The 25749-nt window shown below is 38.6% G+C and overlaps 1 protein-coding gene across 1 annotated transcript; it reads right to left on the reverse strand.

Moving 5' to 3' along the window:
- Positions 1 to 25655, reverse strand: CLHC1 (clathrin heavy chain linker domain containing 1). The gene is made up of 12 exons (XM_081334340.1): positions 25535 to 25655; positions 22295 to 22586; positions 20396 to 20583; positions 17182 to 17315; positions 16190 to 16391; positions 14814 to 14932; positions 9826 to 9913; positions 8694 to 8800; positions 8114 to 8288; positions 6306 to 6508; positions 2194 to 2373; positions 1 to 1115 (listed from the first exon to the last, which is right to left on the reverse strand). The coding sequence occupies exons 2-12, from the start codon at positions 22475 to 22477 to the stop codon at positions 919 to 921; spliced, it is 1776 nt and encodes a 591-aa protein (XP_081190466.1). The 5' UTR covers positions 22478 to 22586; positions 25535 to 25655; the 3' UTR covers positions 1 to 918.
- Positions 25656 to 25749: the final 94 nt, after the last annotated feature.

Raw genomic sequence — 25749 nt, forward strand, 5'->3', positions numbered from 1 at the left:
TAACCAATTCATATTACCTTCAAGCTGTGGCCTTTCCCTGCTTACATGGCAAGTTTATGGGGTGAAAGAAATGAACTGCTTGCTGTAAAGGAAGGAACATAGATACTATATAATAAGGATGAAAATCTATCTTCAAATGCAATTATTTTAGAGATACAATTTTAGTAACTTGCTTTATTTGTTAGTACTCAAGAGTCTAAAGTATAACAAAATGATACATAATCAGATGTTTTTTTCTAAATAACTTATTTCTAGCATAAATATAATGCTGAATCTACGTTCAATAAGGTAGCCTAAACACCACCTGGTACCTTCAGGGTGCATTGGGACTATACCTTTCATAATCCAACAACCACACTCAGAAAGATGACAAAAGTTACATAACCATTCGACCAAAAAAATATTGATTCTGTGGGAGAAACTAGGAATTATTCCAGTTTCAGTCCAGTTCATAGAATGGAAAGAATAACTGTGCAGCTAAGTTGTAAGCATCCTATCCGTGTGTATATTGGGAATAATTTCTAATTTTGCCACTAAATGTATAAGCATAAAAGCAAAATTATGTTAAAAAGTAAACAAATGTGAGTTTTGGGGAGATGAAAGACTCTTTCTCCAACAACTGATTCAATGAAGAAAAAAATTGGAGAAAACAAATTACTTAAAAAGGGAAGAAAAATCACAAGTGATCTGGTGTAAACATAGCTAAATTACTTTAAAAAGTGACATCATCTTTAAAGTAAAACAAGGGCAAATAATCAAGCATGAGTAGCAATTGTAGCACAATCAAATCAGGTTCATGGTATTAAATATATTGCATTTTTAAAACAGAAGTAACATTAAGAAGTTGTATTGTTATTTCTGCAGCCAATACAAGCATCTCCTGGGAGAAAGAGCTCCTCCATGTGCTTTGTGGAAAAATTACAAGAACACATGTTCCATTAATTTGGCATCCTCTGTATCATCTGCTGGAATTTCAAACACTCCTTCCAGGCTAGCAAGGACAGAGATGATAAGTTTGTATAAATTTTCTTTTTTGACACTGAGGCATGTTTCAGCTATCTCCTTCCATCCTTCTACATTGCAGGTATCTTTTACAATCATTTGCTCCAATGTATCTACAAATATATTTCAGAAAGAAAATAGATAAAGACTATTTTATTGCTTTTTGTCTCTGAATCACTAACTGTTAAAAATGCATACAATTTTGGTATGATTCTAAAGTACAGGAAGCATTCAGCAGTTGTCACTGTCAAGAATATGTTTAAAGTAGATACAATTTAATTTGAAAGGGAACTCGGTCCAACTTTGGAAGTCTGATTGAAGCATGAGAAAAATGTAATTCTTTCCACTCTCCATTTTCTAATTAAAATCTCTCCCCTACCTTTTATCTAGTCAGATAATTGCAAGCAAATGTAGAGGTCATATGGCACAGTCTTAAAGGGCAGGGGGAAAAGAGCTACCTTGACAACAGTCAGATAAGACTATGGTTTTGTTTGAATTGCAGGATTTATCTTTTTTGTAAAGCCCCCCTCCCCATGTCAATGCTGTAACATTGGATGTTCCTGCTCTGACAACTGTTGGAAATTGCAGCCATTTTTACTTTGCTTTTAACATGCTTTTTCTTCTGTTTAGAAATGAGATGTTTTACAATCATTAAATGCTTCATTGAATGCTTAAGCTCAGCTAGCCATAATCATAATGCAGCTCAGTGGGAAACCCAAGGACACAAACTGATAACGTTTTGGCGGGCTGAGGAGCTGGGAAGAGAGCCTGCACTCTGGGCTAATTGGAGAATGTGATTTATGACTGTTTTGTGGGGTGGGACTTGCATTCTGTTACTTTGTAGCTGGGGGAAGGGAATCTAGTTTTGGGTTCAATTATGTAGTGCCGATACTTTATTTCCTATATAAAATGTTATTTGAGGAAGAATTCTTGAAGTTCTTTTGATGGGTTTCATCTGTTGGAACCATGACAAGGGGACTGAGTCCAGGCCAACAAAATATTGAGAATATTGAGAAAACATCTCAGACAAGCCCCTTCCTAGTTCAGACAAAGATAAAGGGAAGGACAGGGGAGCACATTCAGACTTGCAAGATTCTATAACTATACCTGTTACAATAAAAGTAGTTTCTTAGGCTGGTCTTCTTTCTAGGGTTGCCACATTCCCACTGGAAAAGGTCAAGCTGTACTCACCCTTGCCCTTTTTGGTAATATCCTCCAACAAGTGTATGCCATGTATTTGATGTTCTGTTCCAATGAGAGAAAGGATGGTTTCCCCAAGGGACATGATTGGTTGTTTCCCATTCCATTCTTGAGTAAGGCAACGGATGAAATCTATACGAGGACAGTGCTTCAGTAGAAAGACATAATCCTCTGAAATCAAACAGCACAGGCGTTAGAAAGCCTGACAAGAAAAAAAAATACCCAGATATATTTATATTTGCAGCTCGAAAAGCTGTCATTTTTATTTTCCAGCATAAAATGAGCAGAAGTGTACACCTTTGAAAACTCAATACTGTATGGAATTATTGCATCTTTATGTACATAACCTCAGAGCTCTTTTTCATTTACCGTATATACTTGAGTATAAGCCGAATTTTTCAGCCCACTTTTTGGGCTGAAAAATTCCACTTCGGCTTATACTCCAGTCAACAAAAAAACTTACCGAGGACTTGTGCGCGGCCGAGGCTTTGGTGCTTCCGGGATCGCGCGCACCTCTCCCAAGCCACCGCCGTCCGAGACCTGCAGGTCTCCGTTCCTCCGCGCCCTGCCTGCCTGCTTCTTTCAGCTCTCTGCCCATCAGCTGTCCATAGGGATGCTGCAAAGCTCTCCTTCTCTAGGCCTTGGACTCCCTCCTGGCTGAAGAGTAGATGAACCAAGCCAGCAAGGAGACAAAATGTTTCTGCAGCTGTTTTTCCTCTGAAGGTTTTTTTTGTTTTTTTTTTTTAAAGTAATCTCCGAAGGTTATGCCAGAAAATGGAGGACGCTGGGTCTTTGCAAGCTTTAGCTGTCCGCCTGGCTGCCTGAAGGCCGCCCTTTTCAGGCAGTCTGACAGACAGCTAAAACTTGCAAAGACCCAGCGTCCTCCATTTTCTGGCACAACTTTTAGGGATTTATTATTATTATTCCTACTACTACTATTACTACTACTACTACTTCAGGAGTAAAAAGTTGCAGAAAAAAATTCTCTCCTTACTAGCTTAGTTCCTCTACTCTTCCATCTGGAGCCAAGGTAAGATTTTAAAAAGGGATATTGGTTGGAAGGCAGAGGGAGAGTTTAGTTTTAGCATCTAAAAAAAGGGGGGGGGGAAATCAGCGAGTACATCCCAACCAGCTTTTTATGTTTTTGTTATTGAAGAAATATGGGGGAGGGGGAGGGGTTCTGGGGTGGGTTGGGGAGGGGATAATATTGTAACTTCAATAAAAATTTTCAATAAAAAAAAAGAAATATGGCTTTCTGGGGGAAGGTGGGGAGGGCGTTAAGGAAGGAAAGGGTTTTTGGAAGCTCGTCCTGAAGCTGCCTTTTGTGCAAGGGGCCTTTTCTCAAAGCCTAGAGAGGCAGCTTTGTTGCCTCCCCGTAGACAGCTGATGGGCGAACACCAAAAGCTCCAAAAGGCTAGGGAACTAGTCCCAGAACACCTTGGTAGGAGGAAGGGCAGAGGCAGAATTGGGAAAGAGGTAAGACAGGGTTTTCCTTCCCAGATGTTTCTCTTTGGCAAGACAGCCAGCTGTGCTGAAGCCCAGTATCTGGGGGTGGGGGAGACCTGAGGCAGGCGGGCTGGTGCTTGCATTAGGCCTCCCAGGATCCCAGAGGCTTGCAGAGCGCGGATCCAGCCTCCGAGGCATGCAGAACGGCGGATCGGCTTATACTCGAGTCAACAACTTTTCCCAGTTTTTGGGGGTGAAATTGGGGGTCTCGGCTTATACTCGAGTCGGCTTATACTCAAGTATATACGGTAATCCTTACTTTAAATGATTAACAAAAGAACAATGAAATAAACAGCATTTTCTACCTCTCAACTGGGCTTCTGTGATACGTATTTGCAGTGCTTTTTTTTGTAAAAGAAAAAGGTGCTGGAACTCACACATGTCATACAACCCGCCTTGCCTATCCTACAAGGTTCCATCCAAAAAAGGTGCCGGAACTCCGTTCTGAGCATTCTATGAGAAAAAAAGCCCTGCGTATTTGTATGTGAACAATATCAAACTGGAAGGCATGATTAAATGATAAATGTCCCACTACTTTTTGTTCTATACCACATGGATGTAAAAACAGGTAGAACTTTGATAGTTCTGGTTGGTGTTGACCATGACACAGGCATCCCTGATCCCAAGATTCATTTGGGAATGACCGAGAAATACAGTGCTTTGTTCAGCACACAACGTCTTGATTGAATTAGCTAATTCCTGGAGGACAGGTTCATTAACAATATCAGCCATGACAAGATGGATCTGCAATAAAATGTTTCATTCTTCAAAAACGAATTCTGGTGAAATACACTGAGGACAGTCTTTTTATCATTTTAGGGAAGACTGGCAATGTTATAAGTATGCTAAAATTTGCTGTTGAGGAAATGGTCATATATTAAAAACTATAGTAGTCACTTCATACCTGCTCAACTTATTCAATGTTCAGTGGATTCTTTGAGGGGAAAACAAATCTCAACTGAATGGGACCAAATATGTGCATGGTGGAAGAGTGGGGGGAGAAACCAGAGAAAGAAAGATCAAATCAGCAGAGAAAACAATTCCCCATAGTATCCCTATAAGAAAGGCAATTGGGCAACACTTCAAAATACTGCATAATCCATGAGTATGCAGCATATGTAGCCTCCCCTATGTTTCCCAATGCACATACACATGCACAGATACATATGCGTCACAGGGTGAGAACAGAAACATAGACATACTCACATACAGAGGCAAAACATTTGGATCAAATTAGATTTATTCATTCCCTCCTTTTCTCACACACACATACTACAAGCAAACTCATAAATACATCGTGATAGTACTGAGAGCCACTTAATCTTACCTTGGAGGTCATTTAGTCCAACTCCCTGCTCAGGCAGGAAACCCTATACCATTTCAGACAAATGGCTGTCCAGTCTCTTCTTAAAAACTTCCAGTGTTGAAGCATTCACAGCTTCTGGAGGCAGGTTGTTCCACTGGTTAATTGTTCTAACTGTCAGGAAGTTTCTCCTTAGTTCTAGGTTGCTTCTCTCCTTGACTAGTTTCCATCCGTTGCTTCTTGTCCTGCCTTCAGGCACTTTGGGGAATAGCTTGACTCCCTCTTCTTTGTGGCAGCCCCTGAGATATTGGAACACTGCTATCACGTCACCCCCAGTCCTTCTCTTTATTAAACTAGACATACCCAATTCCAGCAGCCGTTCCTTATATGTTTTAGCCTCCAGCCGCCTTTGTTGCTCTTCTCTGTACTCTTCTCTGTACTCTTTCCAGAGTCTCAACATCTTTTTTACATCGTGGTGACCAAAACTGGATGCAGTACTGTATTCCAAATGTGGCCTTACCAAGGCATTGTAAAGTGGTATTAATACTTCACGTGATCTTGATTCTATCCCTCTGTTAATGCAGCTTAGCACTGTGTTGGCTTTTTTGGCAGCTGCAGCACATTGCTGGCTCGTATTTAAGTGATTGTCCACTAGGATTCTGAGATCCCTCTCACAGTTACTACTATTGAGCAAGGTACCCCCTATACTATACCTGTGCATTTGGTTTTTCTTGCCTAAATGTAGAACCTTACTTTTTTCACCATTGAATTTCATTTTGTTAGATAGCACCCAGTGTTCAAGTCTGTCCAGATCCTCCTGTATCTTAAGCCTATCTTCTGGAGTGTTGGCTATTCCTGCCAGCTTGGTGTCGTCTGCAAATTTGATGAGTTCCCATCTATCCCCTCGTCCAAATCGTTGATGAAGATGTTGAAGAGCACTGGGCCCAGAACAGAGCCCTGGGGCACTCCACACTTCCCTCCATGCAGGCGCAGTTCCATTGAGGACGACACGCTGAGTACGGCCGGTCAGCCAGCTACGAATCCATCTGGTGGTGATGCTGTCTAACCCACATTTTTCTATCTTATCAAGTAGTAGTTTGTGATCTACTTTATCAAATGCCTTACTGAAGTCCAAGTAAATTATGTCCACAGCATTCCTCTGATCCACTATTTTTTTCACTTGTTCAAAGAATGCAATAAGATTTGTCTGGCATGATCTGTTGAACATCTTGAACATCATTCTAACACTATCAAATATAATTTAAAATAAATACAACATAGCTCTGAAATTTACCTGTGGAAAAAAGTTGGAAATGATGTAGATAATCCATGGCTCCATAAATCTGGCCCTGTCTGCACAAGCACAGAACAGCTTTTTTGTGTGCCCCACACTCACTGTATGCAATTTGAGCCAAAGCTAGACACTGGGACATGTTGTGCTTATCCACATCTGCATACTTAAAGATTGCATCACCAGCAGCCTCAGAGAATTCCAATCTGGGAGAAACAAAGCAAACAAAACATCATTAGGTAATTTACAGATTCTGGGCATTGTAAAGAAAAGTGGAATAATGATGATGAGAACAAAACCTTATTCTTTTAGTAGAATAACATAAAATTAAAGAGTTATGATAAATAAGAGAAAAAGATACAGGGAAAAGAAAACAAGCATATTTGAAGAATTTACTACACAATATTGTCCTCATACATTTCTCCTTTTGGAAAATAGGGTATACTTTAGCAAAGCCCAGGTTTTTACGGCTTAAAAGTTTCTCCTTCTCTAAAGACCTTCTCTTACTCCATATAAATTGAGTAAGATCTGAATATGCATCAGAAAATATCCATCAGGACTAGAAATGAGAGAAGTGGCATGCTTTATATCTGTCCCTAATTTAATAAACCTCATTGGAGTGCACTTATAGGCTTGTTAGTTGTCGCAGAGGAAATCATGAGCCCCAACACATTTGCCTGAAAGGTGATACATCTTTCCCAGTCAGCTGGTGATTTTTTGCCTCTTTAAACAGACCCTGTATTCCCTGTGCTTTTCAGGGATTTCAACTGCATCTGGAATTTGCAGACTGAGCTACAGGTTGGATATCTCCATAACCTGGCCTGGAAGAGGAGCTCACCCCATTTTTCAGAGCCCACAGTCCCCAACAACAATCCCAAAGCCAAAGGCAACTAGGATATAGGGATGAAAGACAGCCCATGAATGATAGGGTGATCTGACTGATTTCTCTTTGGTGCTCACTGCCATCTTTGTTATTGCCCTTGTTTCCATAAACCATTGCTGCTTCTACCAGAAATGGAAAAAACTTGGCTACTCTGCCATGTTCACCAAGGTGTCACAGCTGCATGTGGAATTGTAGGTATCTTTTAAAGACCTCTTTCATGCACTCTTTTCAATACCATGGTCCTTTTATTCCTAGAGCTTCACAAGACCTTGCTGAGAAATCTGGTTCATCCTTTGTGTACTGCATGTTGAGCTATTTGTGCATTTCCATTGTGTAAACCTTGGAATATCCAAGGATAGAATAGTCTCCTTGCGTCCAGAAACTTCTGGAAATGGAATATGTTGAAGTTCCACTTCAGATGCTATTTTAAAAATGGAAGATGAGCTGTAAACAATAAACCTCATTCTCTTATTAAAGTGGATGCTTTCCCCTATAAGCCTTTCTGAAAGTAACTGTCACTTGCCCCAATGAAATTTGCATATAACAGATGTTCTATTCTTGCTGTTTTCTCCTAACTATAAATATCCTGCTCTCCTTCTGAAAGACTCCTTATTCCACCCTGCCTTCAACTCACATGAATTGAGTTTGATGGAGAAGGGCTAATTCAGTTTGAAAAATGATGCCTGTTTTCCTTTAAGAATTGTCTAGAATGCACCACAAATAATTGATTTAGCAGAAATAATAGTATTCTTCAGCACCTGCCATACTGGAAATATGCCAGTTTATAAGTGAATATTCTGACAGCCAATGTCCAAGATTACTGAACATTTGTCATACTTATCTGGACTTCCCACAAAATGACCTATGAATTTCTTGTACATAATGTGTGTCTTCTGCTAATGAGCCAGAACTCTGAATGACCACTTACTTGTGCAAAGTGACCCAATGCATCACCAAGTCCAACCGTTTCTCAGATAAGGCACATTTGATGGCTTCAGTTGTCAAATTTGCAGGAAGATGCTTCTTAACAGCAATGGTTGTAGTTATGAGTGCCTCAAAATACAAAAGCAGAGGGAGGATCTTCCCTTTAACATGACCAACAGCTGAAGGGAAAAAGCAATATTTAAAAAAAAACATTTGCTTGCTGCAGTTTGTCTTCTACACCATCAATTTTATTCAAGCTCAGACCTATCAAAAGAGGATTTGAACTCAGAATGCTATAAATTAAGAAAATGAGCATATATTTTTTATTTTACATAATTTGAAAAGTTTTATAAAGAATTATCATATGTATGGAATGATAAAAAGTACGTTTTGGCTATCAATTGCAATTAATTCACATTCAGTATGGCAGTAATCACATTAGTAGGAACTAATTAAATATAAAACTCTGGTTCCTTTAAATCACAAAGGCAGAGAATTCTACAAAAATATTAATATTTTTGACTATGGTTTACTAATATTCAGACTATATACAAAAGGGGAAGATTGCATCTGAGGCTCCATACCCCTGAATTTCTCCATGGTTTCTTCATTGCGTAGGATTCCTCTAGGACAGTTTGCTGCATATGTTGCTGCAGCCTCATACTGACCACGGGAAAACAGTTCATTGAACCTAGCACAGTTCAAAGAACATAACGTTACAAGTGATAAGACATGGATGTAAAAACCTTTATTATTGGCAAAACACTAACTAAGTAAGCTACAGAGGAAAGACAATCTAAATGAAGTTAAAGTACTCCTGCCCTTGTGCCAAAGTACTCTTGCCCTTGTGCCAAAAAATTGGGACGTGAAAGGAATTAAAAATACATGTTGCAATGTTCCCCATTGCAACAGATAAACAAACCATCATTCAGGTTTCATTACTTTTTCAAGTTCTTTTTTTCCAGAATAAATTCTTGTCCAAACTAAGCTTATCATCTTGATCTCTATTTGCCTAAGTAAGTTTTCACTAGTGACATAAATCCTTGGTTTTGTCCTCTACTAATGTCTTATAAGTCCAACTATAAATAGAAGATCTTTAGGGTAGCAGCATATATCTTCATGTTGTTCTAGCTGGTAGTGTACAAATATCTAACTGCTATATTTGTTTCCCAAATAATTTTTCTTCATTATTAAGCAGGAAAAGTAGCAGCAGTTGTATTTTGCATTGGCCCAATAAAGGAGCACGGTTTGATGCTACTTAGCCCTCTCTGCTGCAGGGCTCATAAAAAGTCTATGTCTCTGTTTTAACTTCCTGTTAGTCACTATATTGCTATATTGCACTGTGCTTTTTTAGAGTGCACCCCATGTGCTAAGAGATAGGGAATGTGAAAATATTAGGACTAAGGGTGCTTAAAAATGATTTGAAGAAATGCTTCACACTTCTTTACATTAAAATAGACTGCCTTTTTCAGACCTCTGTACGAGTCTTACAAAAATGTGGCTGCTGTAAGAATGACTAATGAAGCAATTTTTTTTAAAGTAGCTACTGTTTTTATGCTTGTACAGTTATTTTAGTGAAGGACCAAGAAGTGTTGCATTTGCACAAAGCAGTTTTCACATCATTTTATGTACAAACAGTTGGTATTCTTGGTGTACTAAGCAATTTCATTTGTCTGAATGAAGAGACAAGATGAGAAGACTCCCTTACTATCTTACCGTTCAATATATTCAATCAGATCTTCTGCCTCTTTACTTTTAGAAGGATCACGTTCAAATACACTTGAGATACTAGAAGCAATTGAACCTGAAAAGTCAGATCCATCCACAGGAAGTTAATATTTTACACATTTAGAAAGCAAACAATACATTTTAACCAAATCAAGGGACACATCTGCAGTAAAAACACACTTTCTTTCATTACTTCAAACTGTGGCCTACACTTCAAAGGCTTTGCTGCAGCCTCTGGAGCTGTCCTTACTTACCCTGCGGTTAAATCAAAGGTAAGGAAGAAACAGGATACAGATACCTCAGCTTATGATCATAATCGAGCCCAACCATTGTGGTTGTAAGTCATGACAGTCATTAAGTGGCTCAGTTACACGACCAACTTGATTGTACAATCTTTACTATGGCCATCATTATGCAAATGCCATGGTTGTTAAGAAAAAGCAATGGTTCTCTGTGGGTCCATTTTTGCCAAAAACCAGAACTAATTGCCAGGTTTTGGCAAAAGCATTGTGAAATGCAATCATTTGACTGCAGGACAATGCAAATGACCATACAGTCCAGCTGCCGAATGTCCAAAGTGTGGCCACGTGACCACATGGGGGGGGGATGATCGTTGGAACTTTGAGTCTAGTTTGTAAGTAACAAGTAGGTATATCCATCAGAAACTCAAATGGTTGCTAAGTGACTGGCCGTAAATTGAGGACCATCTATAACAGGGGTCGGCAACCTTAAAAAGGAAAAGAGCCACTGGGAACCGGTTCCATCACACACACCAAAAAGTGGGAGCCACGTGTGTGCGTCCATGCACGCGCATGCGCAAAACGTTTGGAGAGGTGCACGCGCACCTCTGCTCGTTCGGAGAGGTGCGCGCGCACCTCTCGGAACGGGCAGCGGCGCCGCTTGTTGGGAAAGCTGCCGCAGCCTGTTTGCAGAGCTGCCGCCTTCGGCAGCCTGCAAACGTGCCGCGGCAGCTTTCCCAAAGAGCGGCGCTGCTGCCCGTTTGCGCGGAGGTGCGCGTGCACCTCTCCAAAGGTTTGGAGAGGTGCGCGCGCACCTCCGCTCGTTCGGAGAGGTGCGCGCGCACCTCTCGGAACGGGCAGTGGCGCCCCTTGTTGGGAAAGCTGCCGTGGCCCGTTTGTAGGCTGCCGCCTTCCTCTGAAGGCGGCAGCTGTGCAAACGGGCCGTGGCAGCTTTCCCAACGAGCGGCGCCACTGCCTGTTCGGGTGGAGGTGCGCGCGCACCTCTCCAAAGGTTTGGAGAGGTGCGCGTGCACCTCCGCCCATTCGGAGAGGTGCGCGTGCACCACTGCCCGTTCGAAGAGGTGCGCGCGCACCGGGCGGCTTTTCCAGTCAGACCAGTTTGATGCACCTTGGAATTTAAACTTGCTATACTGCAGTTCTATTATTATTTCTTTTGCCTTGCAGCTCCAGCCTAGGAGCGTTAAGCAGGGCTCAAGTCACTACTGCGAAACATTGTGCATTCAAATTTCTTTTTGCTGACAAAGAGTTAAATGGGAGACTAGGATAGCTATTTCGAGCTTCTTTGCTCTCATCAGCTAGCCTAGGCAGTTCAAAAACCCAAGGTGCATCAAACTGGTCTGACCGGAAAAAACTGACACATATATCCCCTCGGTCTGGATGAGCCTTGTTCTGGATGAGCCAGTGGCCTAGAGGTTAATACAACTGCCTAGTATGCAGACTGCCTAGGTTTGAATCCCACAAAGGGTATGGCTAGCTAGCTAGCTGATGAGAGCAAAGAAGCTCGAAATAGCTATCCTAGTCTCCCATTTAACTCTTTGTCAGCAAAAAGAAATTTGAATACACACACACACACACACACACACACACACACACACACACAAATTGTGAAACATAAAATCAGAAAATGTAGACACATCATAAAATGTAGACAATGAATGGTATAATAACCAGCCACCTTCATTTCAAAAAACTAGGGCTGACATGATAGCAGTGTTCCAATATCTCAGGAGTTGCCACAAAGAAGAGGGAGTCAAGCTATTCTCCAAAGCACCTGAAAGCAGGACAAGAAGCAATAGATGGAAACTAACCAAAGAGAGAAGCAACCTAGAACTAAGGAGAAATTTCCTGACGGTTAGAACAATTAATCAGTGGAACAACTTGCCTCCAGAGGTTGTGAATGCTCTAACCCTGGAAGTTTAAAAGAAGAGATTGAACAACCATGTCTGAAATGGTATAGGGTTTCCTGCCTGAGCAGGGGGTTGGACTAGAAGACCTCCAAGGTCTGTTCTGTTCTCTTCTATTCCAATTCCAATTCCAATTCCTATTTCATTCTTTAATCTTCACCCATTCTGCAAATTAAATAGGCAAGAACCAATCTAAGTCGAGAGCATTCCATACATAGGACTGGAGAAGCCCCAGAAAAAGGCCTGCATCTATTCTCACTTCCCTTTGACTTCTTGAAGAGAGGGAATCAGAAGCAAATCTTCTTAGAATGCACAGGGTGAGCAGTTTCTACTTGGGAAGACAGTTGCAGGATTTCAATTTTCCATGGCTGATTAAATACATCTCTGCAGACAAGCCGAGATGATGGCCACTGTGTAAAAACAAAAGACCGGTGAGTACACCAGTCCTTCAAGTTTTTCTGGACAAGGAGAGATTGCCTACGCATGCTCTGGATGACAGCCCCTTACAAGGAAACCATAAAACAGTTGAGTGCCAGGAGTCAAGGAAGAAGACATCTTTATTTTCAGGGGGGGTAAGGCCTTTCATATAGACATAAAGGCAATAGAAATAATGTTATAATCATTTTGCAAATTTTCAAATTAAGTACTTTATGAATATTAGAGATCTTCAAAATGACAAGCTTAATTTGTGAGTCTTTGAATTAAATAAATAAATAAATAAATTAAAAGTTTTAAAAATTTAAAATAATACACAATTTCCAAAAAGCAGGAAAAAAGGAATTTTGATTTAAGAAAATTTTAAACAGATTTGAAGATCAGAGAGACGTGTGATAGTGGGTTTTTTTTTTAATGTAACCACTGAAAACCAAATTATAATTAAATAATACAGTAATGGGAAATGAATGAAATGGAACTAAATCCATATTAACAATCGAGGTTTGATGAAAGTTGCAAGTGGACACTAGAGGGAACCAAAGGACCAGACGGAAAGGAGTTAAAATGGCTAAGCCAGCTATAATTTTTCCTACAGTTTTTTTAAAAAATATGGCCTGAAATATCTTAGAAAGGACACAGATTTTAATGGATAAAAGATGCAAGAAAAAAATAAAAAGCCTTGACCTGACTTACACCTTATAGTTTGAAAACATAGAAGACAACAAAATTGAGATTACTAAAATGGGAGTACAAAAGATAAATTAAGAAAAGAATCTGGATATGGAACAGCTACAACAAAATAAATTCTTTAAAAATATGCTTCTTTATGGGAAGAAAAGGATTTGGATCTGAAGAAGCTTCGACAAGAAATCCTGGATGATGCCTTTTTATGTGATTTACAAAGTAGGCTGGTGAAAACTTTCAAGATTTCTTTTAAATACTATGGTAAAGGTAAAGGTTCACCCGCACATGCGTGCTAGTCGTTTCCGACTCTAGGGGCCAGTGCTCATCTCCATTTCAAAGCCGAAGAGCCAGCGCTTGTCCGAGGACGTCTCCGTGGTCACGTGGCCGGCATGACTAGACACCAAAGGCGCACGGAACGCTGTTACCTTCCCACCGTAGTGGTCCCTATTTTTCTACTTAGGGAACACCTGCTGCCGGCATCAACTTCCCTCTGCCCTGTGCGTTCCCACAGAGAGGGCCTCCTCAGGGTGCCACCGGTCAGAGAATGTCGATTGGTGGCCCCCAGGGGGAGATCCTTCTCTGTGGGCGCCCCGGAGCTATGGAATCAGCTACCGGTTGAGCTCCGGACGGCGCCCGATCTTCGCTCCTTTCGCCGCGAGCTAAAAACATACTTTTTTGAACAAGCTGGCCTGGCCTGATGGGGGACTGGGGGGGTCGTTATTGTTATTTAATTGGGGTTTTAAGATGTATTTTTAGCATATGGGCATGTATTTAATTATTTTTTAACTTTTGTAAACTTGTATTTTTATTCTTGCCCTGTTCACCGCCCTGAGTCCTTCGGGAGAAGGGCGGTATAGAAATATTATTAAATTAAATTAAATTAAATTAAATTAAATTACTTGCATTTTTACGTGCTTTCGAACTGCTAGGTTGGCAGAAGCTGGGACGAGTAACAGGCGCTCACTCTAAAGAGTGATAAAATATCAAATCTTGCAACACCACAGGAAATATTTAAAGGTCAGATTGCACAGAGCAAAAGAAAAGAAAAAAAACAATTTAAAATTGGACTATTTAACAAGGGAAAAACTATTTCATATTTCTAGTAACAGCTAATGGCTTTTTTGCCTAACCTAGATTGAAAAGATGATTTCTGGACTGCATATAGATAAAAGTTAGGCTATGAGAAGAGGTGTTTTTTTTTAATTTGTAATTCTAAAAGATAGTGAAAAGTTAGTTCAGGTTGGAAGCAACTTCTTTCTTATTACCTTTGTTGTCTTTTTTCCTTCTACTTTTTTTTCTTTTTTCTGCACTTTTATTTTTCTTTTAATTTAATTTGTATTAATTGTTACTATGTTTATTAACATTTTAATAAAATTATATTTTTTTAAAAAAAAGAAAAGACAGTCCCACAGGTAACAAGGACATGTGCCATAAATGGTTTTATAGGTTGCAATCAGCACACTACAAAATGCATCCACAAACTTATTGGTAACCAGTGCAGTCCCGACAATAGAGGTATAGATCAGAAAGCCCAATAAAGAACGGTAAAGACAATTTAAACCCTATTTCTGCAAATAAATGGCACAGAGGTTTTTTCCAGCATAATAGAGACACAACTGAGTTTTTAGCACACCACCAGAAATATGTTTCTTTCTGATTTATTGTAAAAAGCTGAAGTCTGATGTGTTTTTACCTTTTGTAAGTTTCTCATTTTCTATCATCTGATATATGAGCTGCTGCAGTGTGTCAATATTCTTGTCTGTAGTCTCCCAGATAGCGATCACACTTGCAAACAGATTTAGCCGATAAAAACTATAAAAATCAGAATATTGGTTGAAATGTGATGTATCAGTATCATCTGTTGATTGAATTCTCCAGGGTTGTCCTTATCACATTATTTTATTCTCTTGTATATAAAAACAGAGGACAAGTTTCCTGAGAAAAAGAATTTCCCTAATGTCTAAATTTGTCAAGTGGCATGCAATATACACATACATAACTAGACTGCAATTATGACTGGAAATTGTATTAACTGAATTGAAGCATTTCCTATAGTTGCAAATCTCCATGCAGAGGTTTTATATGCATATTATGAAAAAGTCCCTTCCTAGTCTGTATTTATTTATATCTGATTAAGTTGGTTCATTCTCAAACTTAACTTTAGTTTGGGCGCACTATGCCTTCACGCTTACTTAAAGAAGAACAATAGTAGAAAAAAATATACCCCATTTTCTGTTTGCAAACATCGAAAAAATGTCAAACGTGAAAAACAAAATACTAGACTAAAATGGACCTTCGCCTGATTCAGCAGGCGTTTCTGACATTTTAGTACAACATACATTCAGGATACAATACATGAATAAGCTCTTACACTACACATACTAATTAAATTTATTTTTTAATTATCACAATTATTAATATTACACCATATACTTTGTCTATTAATCAAGTACGAGTTATTCTGACTGACAGTGGCTTTCTCAGATTTCATGTGGGGGTATTTCGTACTGTAATGTGGGTTGCCAATAAACTTCAACTGATTGTTTCATAATAATTTATTACTGTAAATTATACCATTTAATATGTTAGGAATTCCAGGAACTGAGCTTTATATATGCAAAATATTTATTTATTTTTGCCATCCATCTCACAATGGTCATTGTGGCATTGGATGGCATACAAGTCCTGGCACCATGGAAAAAATAATAACCCCATTTTAGAGAAATACATAGAGAAATACAGCAATAGCAGCAGAGCTCACCTAACATCCTGACCCAAATGCCTGGAGTTAATATGTCTTCTATGCATTGATTTCCCTCATTAAACCTGTTAATGGCTGCTATGTTCCAGTTGAGGGTTGTTTTTTGTTGGTGCTAATCTAACCACAGATGCTGAGATAGAACATACAATTTTAGAAATTACAATTCTACAATCTATTCTAAGTCACTGTTCTAATCTGATTACAATAAAGCGGACAAAGTTATTACAGCTATGCCCACTATTCAAAAATGAAGAAAAGAGAAAATACTCCAAATAAGTAAGAGCATATTGTAAAAGGAACTTTTATACCAAAACTTCAGGTTTTCATTCTTTTTTTCAGCCATATTTCGCTTTTGAATAGCAAAATTCATGTCTTCTTCAATATGGACTGTGTTTTCTATGGGAATGTATTTTGTCAACATGTCCTCTTTCAACTCTTTCAACCTTTTTTGTAGATGAACTAAGTGGCTAGAAAGGACATCTATATCAAGTGAGTCTTTCACGTTAAGCCCTGTTGAAAAAAAGGAGGAAAGTTTCTATCAGTGATCATATTGCCAGTCTATAAATTCAAACTGTACAAATTCTGTAATACCAAAAAAGCATTCTGTTATTATAAACCAAACTTCTAAGTCAACAGAGAGATCTGTTTTTTTGGAATGAATAACTAAAAAAACCCCACCATTTACAAGTGGAATGCATACTTTATATGGCAGACTCAATTCTACTCCTTCATACATTGCATGTAATAATTAATTTCAATTTCATCCTGAGTAATCATCCATTAAAAAAAAATAGAAAGGGCACCATCCAATTGTCCATTTCCGTTTGCTCCTCAATCTTGCCTCAGCTAAGTTTTAGAATGTAATAGAGAACATATAATTATTCAAAACAATCTTAGATATTAACATTGCAGTATCAGAAGGTTGACAGTTTGGCGGGTCAAATCCCGAGTGCCACGTAACAGAGTGAGCGCCTGTTACTCGTCCCAGCTTCTGCCAACCTAGCAGTTCGAAAGCACGTAAAAAATGCAAGTAGAAAAATAGGGACCACTACGGTGGGAAGGTAACAGCGTTCCGTGCACCTTTGGTGTCTAGTCATGCCGGTCACATGACCACGGAGACATCCTCGGACAAGCGCTGGCTCTTCAGCTTTGAAACGGAGATGAGCACCAGCCCCTAGAGTCGGAAAACAACTAGCACGCATGTGCAGGGGAACCTTTACCTTTATAATACAGAAGCTGGTTCATGTTCCTAGTGTGAGGGGAAAAATGATATTTTTAATTACAAACAACTGCATCTTACCTGGAATTTTTTTAGCAGGATTAACTTTCTTGACTGGGGTTGAATCTTCTTTTGCTAAGAGAGTTAACCTTAAACTTTTTAGTTTCTGTATTAAGCTCTCAGTTCTTGCAGAATTCTTCTCAATTCTTTTCACTCTAAAAACAAAAGCAATTCAAATAATACATTACATCTGTTTCATCTCCTGTAGACAATTGCATATAACTTCAATAACTGAAGACTTTTAAATGCCTTTGAGATTTTAGATATTTGAATTTTAAGTATTTCCTTTAAAAATTATGCTATTAATGGAAGTTACCTAGCTTTGTGTAACTTCACTGGGAATTTGGGGGCAAAGTAAATGAATGAAGACGGTGGGGATATAGGCTGATAGGGTAAAACCTTCAATTAAAAGAAAGAAAAGCTTGTTCATCGTTCATAATTCCCCAGCTAGCACAGTCAATGGGAATGATTACTACAGGTAATCCTCAATTTACAACCACAATTGAGCCCAAAATGTCTGTTGCTAAGTGTAACATTTGTTAAGTAAATCTGGCCCCATTTTATAACCTTTCTTGCCACAGTTGTTGTGAATCACTGCAATTCTAAAATTAGCAGCACAGCTGTTAAGTAAATCTGGCTTCTCCATTGACTTTGCTTATCAGAAAGTCACAAAAGGTAATCACATGACCCGGTACACTGCAACAGTCATAAATATGAGTCAGTTGCCAAGTGCTTGAATTTTGGTCCCATGTCCATGGGGATGTTACAATGGTCATAAGTGTGAAAAATAGTCATAACTCACTTTTTCATTGCTGTTGTAACTATGAATGGTCACTAAGTTTTTAGAGTAAAATAGAACTACAGTATTTACTTCATTTGTACTAAGCATTATTTTGATAAGTCATATTCCAGTGAACATAAAAATAATATAAAACATTGCCTTTATTCTTGGTCAACAAAATAATCTAACTGTAGTTTAAAATAAGTAATGAATAAGCAAACACAAAATTTAAAGAAAATGTACTATATGCTTGGTTGAAAAAATAACTGACAGAGACAAATATTATTAACAGAGCATTTATAAGGATCCTCTTTTTCTTCCACTTCATTCTATAGTATTGCCTACTACAATCCAGTTGCTAATTCCAAAACATCTGGTAGAACCAAGTTTGGGAAACACACCATAACCGTTTCCTTCTACACTTTTCTTTCCGAACAGATCTCTGTTCTCTAGTGGTATGCAGTTTGTAACCTTCTGGAAGAGTTTGTTCATATGGGACTTGGCCTATAGTGTCCCACAGAGTTCCATCTTTTCTCTTATGAATGTTCGTCACCTACATGAGATTAATGGGAAAGAATTCAAAATGCTAAAGTGGGTATCATCACTATACTGATGACACCCAGCTTTATGTATTGCGAATATCCCTTGATTTCTTCACTAATTCTCTCAAATTTTCTTCAATAAACTATGAAATCAATTATGATTTTTAATATATATTAATTGCTTTACCATGTATACATATGAACAGGCTGCTTAAACAAACCAGTTTTTTTCCTAGGCAGATATTAATCATTTTCATTCATTCTTTGGTCTTTAAACAGCCCGCTTTTTTGTACTCTTTTATCCACCTATCTAAATAACAGAACATTGTTTTCTCTGGTTTGCAATCTTTTCTTGTTCTGTTGAAAGTTGTAATTTGCTTGAAGCTCTTCCTCATAGAATAAAATCTTCTTCTCTGAAAAGTCTATTGAATCTTTTTTCTAAAAGAATTCTCAATCTTGTTAGTACCCATGAAGAAAAAGTCCCAAACATGTTCTCTTGAGTGTTGCAAATTTGCTTGAAACTCGTTTCAGTTGCACTGAGCATTCAAACCATCTTCATAATTTAAATTGGTGTCAGGTTAGTCTTCTAAAGTTGCAATTAAGTCTTTTGCATTGTCAGATATTTGTAAAATTGCCTCAGTGGTTTATAATTTTCTACATAATTGCATCTCTTGCTCTTTTTATATATCATCTATACCTTTAGAACCTAATCAGTCTATAAAATGAATAATTTTCTATAGAGAAAAACCTCCCTAAAATATGGTCAAATTTGGCCATCTTCTTGGCTTCTTGTAGTGGTCAAAGGACATTTATTCATTGATTGCCAATCAGAATTCATAAAAATCAGGGAATTTCAGCCACCCACAACAAAGCAATCCAAGGCTACGGGTTATTTAAAAATAATAAAATAAAACAACACCTTTCTATGCTTATGTTTTTCCATCAGAATTAAAAAGAAAAGACACTCCAGCTTCCTTATGTTAGCTTGCCTCCAGCAACCCTCTTCTAACAATAAATAAGTCTCAAAAATGCTGCAGAGCAAAAATGGGTAACAGGGTGTGACTGAAGAGAGCCTCTTGTAGCTAATACAAATAATAATTTCATAAATTGGTTAAGAAATGAAAGGGATGACTTATTGACCGTTTGAAATATAAATTGCAAAATGGCTGCTTTTCCAATAATGAAGTGATTACAGTCCCACCCATCCCCCAGCTGAAGGGTTCACCAGCTGCTCCAAAGCACAGCTCCTGAAGCTTCTTGCAGAGCGCTGCTTTATGGAGGGTCTTGTGGGGTGATTCTAGGACTTTTCCCCTCTATATGTTGTCATATAAACAAAAGGAATGCCTGTTCCTTCTGTTAGTAACTTGAAAAAACAGCAATCCAGAGAGAGAAGCCTTTCTGGGCATGTCAACTGATTTGCAACCTTTCAGAGTGTTGCAGGTTTTTTCCCCAAAACAACCTCTGATTCTTCCATTATCACCATTCAATGGAGTATAACATTTAACTATACCCAACCAACGGTGCCATGGAATTATTCTGCATTTTGTGGTACACTAATATGCTGCAGATATGTCCTTTTCATGTCAAATTTGCTAGCTATCACTATCTGGTAGCATGCAAACTCCAATGTAATTCTATTTGGTTATCTGTAGTAATGTCAGACATTATGAGCATATCTGACATATAAAAATAGCATTTCTTGCTTATTTGCCTTTGTTTTCCTAAACCTAACTTACGTTAGATATAATATTCATTCTGTAAGCATCCACAAAGATGCAAATATGTTTTTTAAAATAAAAAACCCCACACAATATTAGCAATTTCAAATCAGATCATGTCACTATACGAGAGATTAGTTCAAAATTGTGCCTTGAATACCCCACACCTGCAAAAAAGCAAAAGAGATTCTTACTTTTCTTCCAGCTGGGTTATTCTTTTCTTATAATACATTAAAGTTGAAGATTCACATGCCAACATTTTTAATTTTCCATGAAGATAAAAGGCATCATGCTGGCCCTTCTTTATTGCTTCTATAAAAGCATCATATTCTTGCTTGATTGTGGTCAGAATGCTTTTGTATGCATTAACATGCTCAATTATCTGTTTTAATAATACAGAAAATGATTACATATCATCACTGTTTAATAGTGATACAATAAATAAATAATGATACAATAAAAGGAACTGACCTTACTGCAGGTTAAAAGAAAGGGTCTTTCTGAATCAAAACAAAAGAAAATTTTAACACACCATCCCATTCCCCATCATTGGTAAGTAGTTGCTTCTGGAAAGTCCATTAGCAGGAAATTAATGCAATTATTGTTTCCTCTTATTCCTCAACAACTGTCTACATGCTTCTAAACCCAAAATTTCAAAAAAAATTCATAATAAAGTTATATTAGCACTTTCCCTCATCAGACAAAACATCTTAAAACTCATAGAAGAGGATGGAACAACCAGAGTGTCAAGAGCAAATCAGCACTTCCAGAAGGCAGGGCAAGATTTGTTTTAAGTGAGAGATTGAAGAAAGAGGAGAGTGTGTCACAGCCTACATTTCTTTTTTATCTTTATGAGGGATGCCACACTTTTCTAGGCAGCTCCTCAAAGTGAGTGGATCTAAATAGCAAATACAACAAGAATGCAGCCTTGTATATGTTTGAGCTACACCACAGAATCCAGCAGAACCTGTAGATCAGGGGTCTCCAACCTCTGGTATGTGGACTGGCACCGGTCCCCGGCATGCCAGAAACTGGGCCACGCAAACAAGCGAAGCCCCATCCACAGGATGCAGACAGCACACGAAACCACGCCCTGTATGATCTATGGGAAAACCTCTCTCCATGGAACTGGTCCCTGGTGCCCAAAAGTTTGGGGGCCACCACTCTAGATAATTTACACATTCAGAAAAATAGTACCAGATTAATTGAGACCTAATATGACTAAATGTGAAATAATTTAATTCTGATTGCTTTTTCAACCATTTTTAGTTTATGGCCTTTTTTAACAGCTTAGGGGAAACAAATCTATAATCCCTCTTCTTCTCATGCATTAGTGGAAAAACAAAACCTTTAAAATGGCCAGTTTGCCAAATGCCTCTTTCATATGCATATTTATCAAACCAAGATATTAGGCTATGTAGAACAGCCAGCAAATCCAAATGCCTTGCTTGAGGGCTTGTTTCTCAAAGTAACATATTGTGGTCCAGTACCTATGGTACACCTGGTGGTCTCTAAGGCTATCTGCCATATTTAGAGCAAGGATTGCTCAGAGTGAGATAGGAAGATCAAGAAAGCTGTAGGATGTGTACGCAAATTCATGTGTTGGGAAGAAAATTCTGTAACCTCTCACCTCAAATTGGTCATCTTAAATCGACAATATTATTAAATTATTATTACTATTAAACAATGTTTACTTATATTTATATAGCGGACCATCTTACAAAATGTGACTCTAGGTGGTATAGAATAAAAAACAACAACAACATAAACAATATTAAGAACATTCTACAATTTAAAAACATCACTTAGCTTTAATATTAACAGACTAGCAGAGGATTCAATGTTATAGGAAATGAAGTTGCCTCACTAGTTCATGCTACATATTATTGTGCACTGATTTCAGCATAAGTCAGACAATATATACTGCTCAAAAAAATAAAGGGAACACTTAAACAACACAATGTACTGTATTTAATAGTAGGATGTCTTATTTTCTGTTCCCTTTATTTTTTTGAGCAGTATATATACCAAAGCCATAAAAATCACACTCACTGATCATGAAAATTAGAATATCTTTAGAAGTGTTTAGTTACCATTTCAAATACATTTCTGTATATTATGTAATAATCCTCTGCTGGTCCTTGCTCAGTACACCCCACGTTTTCAATCTCTGAAATGATATAACTCTGAATGCTTTCCAGAAATTCCTTCTCAGTCTCTGGGATGATGGGAGGAAGCACTGAGTGTTTACTTGCTCCGACACTAGCTGATTTCATGGTGCAGAAGATACCTAATTCATGGTGCAGAAGATACCTAATTTCCGTTGCAAACAGCAACTAATGTGTCAGTCCTTTACTTTGATCAGAAGGCATGCTTCAGTCAAACCTAAAAATAATGCCACATCAATAAAAGAAATGAATATTTCATCTAACACATCAACTTTAAGAATGCTTTCTACATGGCTTATTCCCAGGTAAACAAAGGACCACAAACTAAATCTAACTGCAGTGACCCTAGTGTTATATTACATTCAATATGGAGGAAGAAGTTATGTGTAATAGCAAGGTTTTCCACACCTTAAGTACGTATTGTTGAATTCAATGATAATAAATTATCAGATAAGTGTGGATTGCTGAATAAGAAACTGAACCATAATTTAGGAACAAAATATTTCCAAATCTGAATCCAACAAAGCTGAAAAGGACTTTAAACATTTTTAGTATATTAAACATACTGAAATACTGAGACTGTCATCACCATCAAATATGTTTTCTGAGAGATATAATCATTTTCAGATAAATATCTGTCATCTGTAATACAGAATAGGAATATCCTATGCCATAAAATTAATCATTTCAGATTCTATTCTGCAGATGTAATAATTACAATTTTACAAAGTTATTACAATAAGATGTAATAACTTTGAAGGAATGTTAGAGCATAGAATTGCATGTGTCCAGTGATGGTTCCTTATTGTAAGATTTTATTACGATTATAATGGTAATACTATGAAAAGCCAGTTGTTCACTGGAAGGCCATTCCAGAAGAAAGGCTCTGTCACTGAAAAGCAGGGCTGTCACATCTCACTCCCACTTACCTCCCTAAAAGGTGGAACTAGTATCAGCTCCTTAGATTGGCAGGGCCAATTCCAATGGCACAATATAATCTTACACACAACTAGGCAATAAGCTATATATGGCTTTATAGATTAGCACTAGCATTTTAATTTCCACTCAGAAGTCTATTGGCAACAAGTATATAGTAGTGTATTATATAATCAGTAAGAACATGGGGTGCTGCACTCTGAACCAAATGTGGCTTCTGAGAGACCTTCAAAGACAGATCCAAATACTTTAAATTGCAGTAGTCACCACAGACAGGAAAAATCACAACTGCCATACCAGACAAAGCTGGGCAATGGCCCACCGAGCTATGGCTTCCTCCTGCAGACTTGCTCCATTAGGTATAATACCCAATATCAAGAAACACAGCTGGAGCAGACCAAGAGTTCTAATGGGCAAACAGTAACTCCATCTTGCTAGGTAGGGTTCAATTTAATTCTATTTTCCACCATCCAGATCCTCACAATCTCCTGGCACTGAGACAGGATTTCAGCACCATCACCATTCTACCCTGTAAGAGCAATGTAAAGCTGGGTATGATCAGCATATTGATGATCCTAAATTCCAGACTGCTGGATGGTCGTTTCCAGTAGCTTCATAAAAATGTTAAAAGGAGATTGGGATGGTGGGAGAGGATCAATCCCTGTGGAACCTCACAAAGGAGTAACCACTGAGCCAATTATCTCCTCCTCCCCCACTAACTGGAACTACCTACAGAAGAAAAAGTAGAATCACTACAACACAGTGCCCCCTGTCTCCCAGACATGGACTGGGGTTGGACTGGGCAGAAAGGAAAGGGGAAAGACTCAAAGGTGATTACCAGTCAACTAGGGGCTATTGTGGTGGAAGACAGTGGCCCTTTCAACTTAGCCATGGTGTGCAAGATAATCAAAAGGGCAAAGATGGGGGTGGGGGGAAGGAGAGAGGCAGGTGAGGGGTATTGGAGGCAGTTCACACAGAGTAGGATAAGCGTGAGTTCTCACTAATGACTGTGTAGTCCTTGTCTAATGACAGCAACTGGAACTATTGCTAAGCAGCACAGTCATGTGATGTTTTATGTAACAATCACTTCAATTCCAGTTCCAACTACGGTGGTAACCCGAAGACAACAGTAATAAAGAGAGACTGCTAAGGGAGCTGGGTTCATCTGGGAGGTTGCCAACAGTAGATCAGACATTCAAAAGATTCACTCGCTAGATTTATTGGGAAATTCCCGAAGTACTCATTGAAAATCCTTTGGAAAGACTGAGGTTCCTACTGTGGATGTTCAAATATGTCTTACCTAATGGAGATCCTGTATGGCAGTCAGTTGCATCTGGATTGCATCTTTGATCATGCAAAAGATTGACAATAATACACTATACATCCAGGTCGCACAGGAACTGTTCTGGGCCCGAGATTATCTGAATGAAGCCGATGGTTGCCATGGAGACCCTGAATTCTGGGGTTTGACTCTAATTGGTACACAACATGTGAGGCTGAAGTCCTCCAACACCAAAAGGCAAGAGGATCTTTATCACCAGCCCAATAACCAGGACAAGAAGCCAAGGGAGCATTTCTGCTAGGAGGCAAGTAGCCAGATTAATAACAGGACCTCCAGCCTCAACTTAAAACATTCCCACTGCACCACAGCAACAGACCAATGCCACTCCCTCAAGATTAATATAGGAGGTAATGTAGGTCCCCAGCTCCCTCAAGGTTAATGTAAGATGTAATGTAGGTCCTCAGCTGGGCAGATTTTGGATAATAGCATCATGACTTTTGTCTAGCACTCATGACTGGATACAATCTCATTTCAGAGAGACTTGGCATTTACCAGTAGCACGCTAAGATCACATAAGCAAACAGGCACACAATCATCGCCAAATATCTTAAGTCTTTGGACTGGCATTGTATTGATGGGAGAACAGACAGTATGACATAAGTTTAAACAAGTCGAACAATTTTCTTCTTTAAAAACTGAATTATAACAATGGATATAAATAGTATTTTGATATGTGGAAAAGTGAAAGTTTCATTTACACTATATTATTAGTATATTATTGGTAATTTTTGTTATTAGTCAAAAGTATTTGAGGTTTTAAAAAATTATATTGTTTTCTTTAATATGTTTTACTCTTACTAACAGCCACTCTTTTTCTCGCTCACACGAGAGGCCGTTAAGAAAGCGGCCTATTCGTTTCTCTCTCGAGGCTGCCAAGGAAGACCCACCTCTTTCATCCAACTAACTCTCCTAGAAGCCAGCTGATGGTAACAACAAGGCGGAATTGTTAATCAGGAAGGGAGGGAAAACTAGCGGCCTTCGGGGGACTGATGGGAAGTGTAGTTTTCCTCCACACTTCTTTTTTTTTCCTCATCCGGTCTACTTAACAGTCGGCTTAGAATTCTGACGATTCTTCCGCCACTTATCGACCGTAGACTTTCTC

Source organism: Vipera berus (assembly GCF_964194415.1).
Source record: "Vipera berus genome assembly, chromosome: 1".
Taxonomy (NCBI): Eukaryota; Metazoa; Chordata; class Lepidosauria; order Squamata; family Viperidae; genus Vipera; species Vipera berus.

Bases quoted from the DNA above. Each gene is read 5' to 3' on its own strand.
- CLHC1 (XM_081334340.1), bottom strand. From the start codon at position 22,477: ATGAAATCAGCTAGTGTCGGAGCAAGTAAACACTCAGTGCTTCCTCCC. The intron at 8,289-8,693 runs GTATGGAGCCTC...TTTTCCCTTCAG, and splicing joins AACCATGGAGAAATTCAGGG to CTGTTGGTCATGTTAAAGGG. The intron at 2,374-6,305 runs GTAAATTTCAGA...GTTTGATTTCAG, and splicing joins TTTCCAACTTTTTTCCACAG to AGGATTATGTCTTTCTACTG.